At 52.2% G+C, this 9,809-nt stretch overlaps 3 protein-coding genes across 3 annotated transcripts; all 3 read left to right on the forward strand.

Annotated features, from left to right (window-relative positions):
• Positions 1–521: 521 nt before the first annotated feature.
• On the forward strand, positions 522–2,621 carry AYO21_11846 (hypothetical protein; the record flags this gene model as incomplete). Its single annotated transcript, XM_022661727.1, has 1 exon — positions 522–2,621. The coding sequence occupies one exon, from the start codon at positions 522–524 to the stop codon at positions 2,619–2,621; it is 2,100 nt and encodes a 699-aa protein (XP_022505969.1).
• Positions 2,622–3,035: 414 nt separating this feature from the next.
• AYO21_11847 (hypothetical protein) lies at positions 3,036–4,221 on the forward strand (the record flags this gene model as incomplete). The annotated part of the gene is made up of 3 exons (XM_022661728.1): positions 3,036–3,462; positions 3,522–3,599; positions 3,653–4,221. The coding sequence occupies 3 exons, from the start codon at positions 3,036–3,038 to the stop codon at positions 4,219–4,221; spliced, it is 1,074 nt and encodes a 357-aa protein (XP_022505970.1).
• Positions 4,222–8,520: 4,299 nt separating this feature from the next.
• On the forward strand, positions 8,521–9,536 carry AYO21_11848 (hypothetical protein; the record flags this gene model as incomplete). The annotated part of the gene is made up of 2 exons (XM_022661729.1): positions 8,521–9,093; positions 9,144–9,536. 2 exons carry the CDS (start codon positions 8,521–8,523, stop codon positions 9,534–9,536), a joined length of 966 nt encoding a protein of 321 aa, XP_022505971.1.
• Between the last annotated feature and the right edge of the window lie 273 nt (positions 9,537–9,809).

The raw sequence follows: 9,809 nt of genomic DNA on the forward strand, positions 1-9,809 counted from the left end.
TTGCACTTGAGTGACAGTCAAGTCGACTGGGTCTGCCACATCACCATCTAATCCAACCAGCTGGATCGAACCACAGTCACGTCCTCTCTCACGACCGGACCATACCCGCTTTTCGCCCTTGACTGTTTTCCTGTTTGTCAGCTGGCCAGGTCAGCTCGTGCATGACCCTGACGCCTGGGTGCAGCGTTTGTCAAGTGGACAAATAGGCGGCCAGCCTTTGCGCCATCCCCTCTGTGTGGCTTCCCTAATGCCAATCCTCTTTGGGCCTGCTCTGCCGATACGACAAGCTGCCGACAGTCCACCACCAGTAACCGCTCGAAAAATCCCTGCTGGTCATGGTTGCTGTTGGCCAGAATCTATTTCGGGGGGCCTCCTGACTGGTCGCCTTTTCGCTCGTCACCCCACGAATGTGCTCACCCCAGCCTGTGGGGAAGGAGCCAGATCTTAACACAGCCTTGCATTCAACGAGTTCGGTGCAAAGCCTTGACTGGATGGTGGTATAGTGAGCGTCGCTGGCAATTATGTCGACGTTCAATGGCCTTGTCAAGGAATTCCCCAGTATTAGAATCGACTACTTCCGGCATCATCAAGGAAGGCCGCCACCTGCTGCCTATTTTCTCAGCCATGTTCATAGCGATCACTTGCTTGGGTTGGAGTCGGTCAAAATGCCCTTTGTGTATTGTTCGGCGACCACCAAGCGTATTCTGCTGAACATGGAAAAGTATCCCCACCGCATCAATTTTGCAAAGGGCATCCTCGAGGCTCGGAAACAGCACTATCGTCATCTGAAGACCGTTCTCAGACCACTACCAATGAACACGGCTACTACACTTGAGCTTGGGCCAAAACTAATCGTTCGGGTGACATTGCTGGATGCCAATCATTGTCCTGGCGCGGTAATGTTCTTGATTGAAGGCGATGGCAAGGCCATACTTTACACGGGAGACATCAGGGCTGAATTGTGGTGGGTAAATTCGATTGTACAAAACCCCGTTCTCCTACCATATACTTGCGGCCTGAAATGTCTTGATTGTATCTATCTCGACACCACGTTTGCCACGCGCGATGAACCATATAGTGACTTCCCGACGAAAGCTGAAGGGCTGAGAGAGCTTCTCGGGAAAGTGATGCAATGCCCACCAGACACGATATTCTACTTTCAGGCCTGGACATTGGGCTACGAAAAAGTTTGGATTGCTCTATCCAACATTTTGCAATCCCGCATCCATGTGGACGAATATCAACTCCGGATATTTAGCAATGGAGCCGAAGATACAGGCAGTAACGACAGTGCTGCACTGACCGGCTTCACCGTCGGCAACAGTCTGCTCCCAGGTTGTCTCAGTCGGGATAACACAGCAAGGATTCATAGCTGTGAACCCGGATTGAAGTGTCACTCTGAGATCAAACGGATGAAAAACATCAAGTGGATAACTCCGATCATTTCGAGACTCAAGGATGGAACCGAGATCAGGGAACTTGGGGCTGGAGGAGGTGCGAGAGATCTCTATCCCACCTCCGAGTTGAAGGTGGAGGATCAGGCATCCGTGCAGCAGCTTCTGGGCCTCTTTGCATCTTCTGCAGACCACAACACGGCAAGGTTGAACATGTCTCCAGCGCTTGGCTATCTCAAAGCGACAGGAGATCTGTCTCTCGCTCTTGAGGGACTAGAGGAGTTGGGACCTGATCAGAATGGCCAGATACAGCTGAAGGATTTTGTGCCCTTCTTAGCGAAACGTTACGAGAAGATGGATGCTTCAACTCCAAGGCACATGCACTTCAATCCAGAGCCAAACCCTCAAGTCGAGGTAACTGACACCATACGCTTTCCTTATTCTCGCCATTCCTCATATAACGAGCTTCGTGATTTTGTTGGGCTGTTCCGACCTAGGGATATCTGCCCCTGCACCGTCTGTCCAGAGACTTGGACGGAAGAACTCAGCATACAGTCACTTTTTGGAGACCTCTGCTCAGAGCAGACATTCTACTTTGATCGAGAGACTAGAGGAGAAGTCGAAAAGCTGAGGGAGCGAGAGGGTTCTATGAGTGCTCGTGGTAAAAGGAAGAGAGGCGATGACGATAGTCAGAAGACGGAGTCCCAGGACACTGATCATGAGGTGCGCATGAACGTGGGCGAGCAAACGGAGATCTTTGTATCCTCCAAGCAGCCCACTGACCTCAAAGATGCCGAGCTGGATCGAGAGAGCTCCCACCAGGCAAAGAGTGACCTGAGCGCCAGTAGTTCTCCCAAAGATCAAGCGACATTCTACGAATGGCAAGAAAACATTGGCAGGGATCCGTTTGAGGACGACTCGGATGGTGAAGCCTTATCCCCCTCGGTATTTGATAGTCAACCAGGAGACCAGTTGGGCCTATCGGATACAAATGTCGAAGAGCGGTCATCGCGACTTCTGGGAGCTCAGGATGGGCGTGAAAGTTCGTATCACATGGGTAACCACCTCAGCGGCACAACACGCAACCCAAATCTCAGGCGAGAGAGGTTTCGGGCGTACAAGGCTGCAAAAAGGTGCCTGTCACACAATGACAGCTCGGACTGGGATGCGCTTACTCTGAGAAGCGTGGGACACGCCGGACATGACATTGAGGAGATGGAGCTGTGAGATACAAGATTTGTCGAGAGAGGGTGCTATAGAAACAGTCTTGTGCTTGTACATCTAGAGAGATGTATAGGTACTAGGTAAGTACATATGTATATTGCCGCAGTACCTCGCATACGCAGTTGACTCCTGGGTTCGGCCTTAACAGATTCGGAGGCTGTAAAGACCGAGACGCTATCAATTGGCTACGCGTCCCTGAACCCCCCGGTTTCGCAGTCGAGCTTGCTGCTCGCTGCTCGCTGATCGAAATCGCATTGTTGACGCCATCTCGATTTCCCTTGACGTCTCACGATCCCATTTTCTATCTTTCCCTCCTCGTTCTCTTCACCTCTCTTCGACGCCAAGTTTCTTCCATTATGCTCGCCAGGTCAGTCCTGAGGTCCTGCGGGCCTCTTCGCCAGGTATGTAACCTTGATCATGTCCATTATCTCGAGGGCAATACCTACACTCTCCGTGGATATGGTGCTTCATCGTCCAAGCTTACAAATGAGCTCACACGTCCTTCTCCTCGCACAGAACTTCCGCACGTACGCAACCGAAGCTCAGAAATCGTCCTCCTCGGCGACACCCTGGATAGTCGGCGCCGCCGCAGTAGGTGCAGGCGTCATTGGCTACAACTTCTTGGGAACCAGCAGCAAATCTGCCAATGCTGACGCCCCCAAGCCCTCCGAGGATGCGAACAAGCTGGACAAGCAAGGCCCTGCGCCCGGAAAGACCTTCACAGGTGGCGAGCAGGGATTCGTCGACTTGAAGCTGGCCGAGGTCATCCCATATAACCACAATACCAAGAGGTTCAAGTTCGAGTTGCCGGACAAGGACCATGTGAGCGGATTGAGCGTCGCTTGTAAGTTCAGCGCCAGAGGACTATATATGGTGGGCCACGATTGTTAATCTGTTGCGAAGCTGCCATCATCACAAAATTCAAGCCGGCCGATCAGGAAAAGCCTGTCATTAGACCCTACACACCCATCAATGATGAAGGTATTTGACCCTCTCCCACCAACCACCTTCACCAGACTCACTCGCTCCCACAGACGTGAAAGGCTACCTCGAGCTCCTGGTGAAGGTCTATCCTAATGGACCAATGTCCGAACACCTCTTCAGTATGAAACCAGGTGAAACCCTTTCCTTCAAAGGTCCCATCCCGAAATACCCCTGGGCGCCAAACAAGCACGAACACATCACACTTATCGCCGGAGGTACGGGCATCACGCCAATGTATCAATTGATCCGCACCATTTTCAAGAACCCCGAGGACAAGACCAAAGTCTCGCTCATCTTCGGCAACATCAAGGAAGAAGACATTCTGTTGAAGCAGGAGTTGTCGCAGCTGGAGAACGAGTTCCCTCAGAGGTTCCGGTGCTTCTATACCCTGGACAACCCGCCCGAGAGCTGGCCGTATGGCAAAGGATTCATCACCAAGGACTTGCTGAAGGAGGTCATCCCGGACCCCAAGAGCCAGAATATCAAGATCTTTGTTTGCGGACCTCCGGGGCTGTACAAGGCGATCAGTGGCGCGAAGGTGTCTCCGCAAGACCAGGGCGAGCTGACTGGCATACTAAAGGAGTTGGGCTACACCAAGGACCAAGTGTTTAAATTTTAGAATGTTGGTGTTGGCCGTGAAGCCGGTGTATCCTATGCCAATAGACAAAATTCATTCCCGAAGAGAGGGGAAGAGAAGCAAAGAATAAAATAGGAGCATGTGCTCGGAAAGAAGAAAAATACAACAATGTACAAACAGTAACTTGACAAACTTTGTACATATCGGGAATTCGCAGAGAACTCTTTGCTCAATCGCCAGAAAAGTCCAAAGATACTCAAAAAAAGAAACCGAGGAGCTTGTCAATGTGTATAGCGTAGTCTAGTGTAGGAGGCACATGTACTCGCATTGGGTTTCTGGGACTTCTGGGGCTTTTGGATCTCGGACTAGCACATGTCTATTGATTAACCTGCCTGGTCGCCTAATACATAGGAATCTACCGAGTACAGTAGTCGGCTACAATCGTGGGCCTGTACCAAGAAGGGGTGAGGGGGTGTGTGCTGGACACCTTTGCGAGGCTATGCGCGACGCGTCTGGGAGCGGTCGCGGGGGTCCAAGGGGGCTCAGTCACTCCGAGAATTGGGCAAGTCGAGCCTGTAGTATCTACATGTATCTATTTATCGAATGCAGTAGCGAGGCTTCTAACAGAGGAGGGGTACCGAGGCGCGCACCAAAAGTATTGTTAACGCTAGTAAGTGAATGACGAGATGATCAAAAGACGATAGACTTTATTTTCGTTGCCCCTTACAAGGACCCCCGGAGATATCGGAGCTCAATACTCAACGCCTATAGCGCCTAGCGAGACTGGAAATATAGGTTAGGTGGCCGCCTATTAGATCTGACTTATAGCTAAGAGATAGGTAAGAGTGCCTACAAGCTCAGAAAATCTCCTTTCATAGTAAGTAATATTTGTCATTTGAATTAGCGTAAACAGTACTTTTGGTGCCATGTGTGAAACTGGTACTGTTCGGCGGTTGAGCATGGACTGACTTCCTTTCCCTCCTCCACACACAGCTAAACAGCAAGCAGCGCGTTCCGAGTCGAGTGGAGTCTCCTAGTCGAGTCGAGGTAGGTAATTACCAGCGTAGGTAGGATTAGGCTTCGAGCACCTACAGCATAAAGGAAGCAAAAGCAGTTCGAGATTCAAATCGACTCCCCAAGGAAGCGGTCAACGGGCCCTTGTCTCGTCGACTTAGCTATCAACCTATGTAGGTATGGTACCATCAATTCTATTGTATCGTCTTTCTTTTCAGATCAATCAATCGAGCGTGGATGATACCGCCTCGAACTGCGTCAGGTTGAACGGTCGCATGCATGCATCAAGAATACGAGGTTCAGATTGACGGACACAAGTACGAGGTACAGTAGTTTCGAGTAAGAGTGAAAATTCAGCCTTACGCGGGGTCTAGTCTGGACTAGCCTGACTAGCTACAAAGAAATTGTAGCCTCGCATGACCCAATCGTTTGATGACCTCGAATCCGCCAATGATGCCGACAGCGCAGCGGAGTTTGGGCAAATAACCCTGGCCACTGCTATTACCACCACGACAATTGTGGTCTGTGGTCTTACCCTATCGTGCCCGGGTGCCTATATCAAAGGGTGATTCTGTGAAATAGAACAATAACACCAGTGTCAGTGAGGAATACTCTCCAATGACCGAAGAATAAATCTGCACGGATCTTGCAAGTTAGTCAGTAAGTAGGTGAGATTTCGGTATTGGTATTACAAGTCGACATTGTTGACATTTGGTGGTTATACACAAGAGATGGTGGTTGAGATATTGAATGTTGCAGAGTTGAAGCTCTTGAAGTGCTTTTTGGTGGACTTGACGTGGCACCTAGGACTGAGGGTGGTTAGACCCGGGGGGGGAGGAGCTGTACCGAGTATGAGTATCCCGTTCAAACAGGCCTCAAGAGTTGATTTGGAATGACCTCCAGAGTAAAAGAACTGTCTGGCGTCAGGGCTACAATACAGTAGAAACTCGTCCCAAGATGGCCACGCTCAAAGCGGGAGAGAGCTCTGGGGAGCTCTTTCGGCGCCCCAAGAAGCGTGGGTGTGTGAACAAGCGCCATAGCGCCTCGAAACTGGATAAGTCTCAGGGTGGGCTTTAGAGGATAGGGCTTCGAGCTGGGCGTGCTCGTTGTCGGTGTCAGCACGAGCACAGTGGACACTAGGGGCATGCCTACAATGACCTTTGTCGATGCCCAGAGCAGGAGCTCCTCAACATGTGGGTAGCAGTGAAGTGAAACGGGCTTTTGAAGGAGAGCAGTAAAAGAAAGGCCCTCGTCAACTGACGAGCAAGGTCGAATCGAGATCGGAGAGTACCACCACCGGGGACTTTGGGCAGGCCCAAAGTAGAAGGACCGGAGCGCCTGTAGAAGCAGCAGAGGAGCTACGAAACAACAGGCATGACAGGGGCTTCTCTCGTACAAAAAGCCCCCAAGCAATAGTAGTGGACATTGAAGGACATTGATCCGGCTTGGGCGGGTCGATGAGCCGAGTTGTTGTGCCTGAGACGCCCAAAAGGGACAGCCAACACTGACGCTGTCAGGCGCTGATTTGTCGGGACGGACGGGGACTCTTGGGGGTTTGAGGCAACAATCTTGGTGACTGACTGTCACCATTGCTCCCCGCCACCTGAAATTACCTGGCTAAGAGTCTAACTAGGCTGTAGGTCGGGCACTTTCAGGTTGAACCAAGCCCGTCAGACAGGCTCTCAATTTCAACATTAGGTGACCGCCCAGAAGCGCTTATGCAGCTTGATGGGGCGCTGATGATCGAAATTTGCGAGTCCAGGGCCACCAGAGCCATGCAGGGTGGTAGGGTGGTCTGACTAGCAGCTACTGTGCTGCCCTCTTCCACACTTCCCGGAGCTTCCCAGCTTCACCTCTCTTTCCAGCTGCATTTCCAGAGCTGCTGATGCCGACCTTCAAGCTTGCTCGGTGTTGCCTCCTAGAGCACCCGTTGTCTTGCCGCTGACGCCCGTCACTGTCCTCTTAACAGCAGTGCTGATCTTCCCATCCACTATGGGTTTCTCCGCTCAAGCCGCGCAGTCTCTTTCTAGGCAACAGGAGGGTATGTGCTCTGGGCACCTCTGTCCACGCAGAGTTTCCCTTCCAAAAAGGCTGTGGGTGACGCGACAAGCATAAGCACACGATTTATTTGTATCTGTCAGGCCGGCACCGAAATGTGCGGATTGGAGGCATGGCGATGCGCCTGCAGCTTGAGAACTTGGGGAATGGGAACCGCTTTGGAGAGTCTCCCCGTATCAGCGAGTCGTTTCGGAGGAGAATCGTCTTCACCTGCATAACCAGCATCACCCACAGACAGCGATGCCTCCGTTCGGCAGTGAAGGAGGACAACTTCAGCGGGTGAGCCCAAGCTAGGCTGTTTTAGCCTGCAGGAGAAGCAGGGTTGGGGGGGTAAACAAGCCCATGTGTTGCAGCAAGGAAAGGTGACTCCTGCCCTGGAGGGCGAATAGTACTGAAGCCTACAAGCTTAGAGCCGGGAGAGTGCAGCAGCCTCAGCGAGGCAGGGCGTCTTAGGAGCCAATTAGACCTGAGGAAGGCACCATTAGCGGCGCGACAGTGGAGCTTGCAGGACACCGAAACAAGCACCTACAGAGAGCATCCCGGCATCCTTAGAGGCCGAGCAGATGGGAGGGGGCTACGGGGGGTGTTAAAAAAAAAAAAGAGGGGAGCTGCCAGGTGGCCGTGATCAATCCTCCCGCAGCTGCTTGGGTTTTTTTTCACTCTCGCTGGGTTGATCCAGCGGCTGCCCATGCGCCTCGCTCGCCCACTTAAACAGGCCGCCCCCCCGCTGCCCTCGCCCTCGCCCCCGTTTCCTTTCCTTTCTGCATCTTCCAACCTCTCGCTTTCCACCCAGACAAGCCCTTGCTTTCTGGCTTCACTTCCGCCGCCCATCCTTTAGTTAAAGCTCAGCCTTGCCACCTCCCATTGCTGTCGCTTATAGGCGCCTATATTGTCGAGTGTCCATACCCTTAGCATAACTCCAAGTTGATCCGCCTACAAAGACACCATGGCAAAGAAGACACACGACCCCGAGTCTGCAACGACGCAGGTCAATATTGCTGACTTCCAGCGAACTCGAGATTCGGTGAGTGAACCAATTTTTTTGTGTCTATTATTCTTGCTGTCCATCTGCCTCACCACACACAACACGCGTCCAACCGAGCCGTACAAACCCTCAACCCCGCGACGAGGCTCTACCCCAGCTCGTACTGAACCACAACATTGACCTCACCGTCACTCCCCTTGTGCATGTCACCTCACTGTCTCGCATACACTTTCAGCTTATGTAGCACACCTCTCCTTTGACCCTATGATTCGGAGCCTTTCCCCATGTCTTCATCCACACTTCATGTCACCCCCAGCGTCGCGCGCATTGAGTTCGGGCATCTATTGAACCGTGCCGCCATCAAATGCGTCGAGGTCCTCACCGAAGATTTGGCGGCTCTCGGCGAGCTTGTTCGCGAAGTTCAAAATGAATCAGTGGCATTTGCTCACACATCCTCTCAGGTCATTGTTGCTCTTGCAACACTTCAATCCTCTGTCCAAGACCTCTCGCGCGCATACATCCAACATGCCAACACCGTCCTCACACCTGGCAAACATGGCCTTAACCCTATTGACGCCAACCTAACCAGTATCCTTACCGAGTCTGGTCTCTTGAGCGCTAGACCCGCCGATGCTGCCCCAGCTGCTGCACCAGAACCAGATGTCGATGGGAAGAAGAAGCGCAAGAGGACACCGCATGATCCTAACGCACCGAAGCGTGCCCTCACGCCGTATTTTCTCTACATGCAAAGTGCTCGTGCCACTATTGCCAAGGAATTGGGCGACTCAGCGAAGCCGAAAGAGGTTGCCGACGAGGGAACTCGCAGATGGACCGAGATGAGCCCTGCTGAGAAGAGTGTACGGCCTTTGCATTCATTTGTTGCTCTCACCGACTAACCTCCACATAGATTTGGGACGACAAGTACCAGAAGAACCTGGCCGCGTACCGCGTCAAGATGGCAGCTTACAAAGCCGGTCAGCCAGTTCCTGACGACGAGACTGCAGCGCGCCTGGTGGAAATGGGTAAAGCTCCTGAGCATGTTGCCGGTCTCGATGCTGAGGCAGAGACGGAAGAAGAGCCCGTCGAGGAAGAAGAGGAGGAAGAGGCGCCGGCCCCAGAACCCACACCTCCCAAATCCAAGAGACGCAAGACCAAAGATGTCGAACCTACTCCCAGCAAAGCAACTCCTAAGGCCGAGGCCAAATCTCCAGAGAAGGACAGGAAGTCTAAGAAGAGCAGGAGGGAAGCTGCTCCTGTTGCATCAACCAAGGTCGAGAAGTCCAAAAAGTCTAAGAAATGAATGCACTCCAACGACTCTGGTGGGGAATAACGGGTGTGTATGTGGGCGCGCGTGGACATGATCATTCGTTACCGGTTTCGATTTTCGGTCTGGGGAATTTTGGAATTCAAGAACTCGACTCTCGCTTCCATGAGGTTGTATGAGGTTGTTTCTCCTGTGAAGGAATGTGTTCATAATGAAAGGCGGTCACTGTTCGGCGCAGTGCAGAAATTGGTGATGAGCGCCATGCAAAGGGCCGAGTAACTAGTCTGTTCAACGAGGTCAATGTTGAAA

Source organism: Fonsecaea monophora (assembly GCF_001642475.1).
Source record: "Fonsecaea monophora strain CBS 269.37 chromosome Unknown Scaff189, whole genome shotgun sequence".
Taxonomy (NCBI): domain Eukaryota; kingdom Fungi; phylum Ascomycota; class Eurotiomycetes; order Chaetothyriales; family Herpotrichiellaceae; genus Fonsecaea; species Fonsecaea monophora.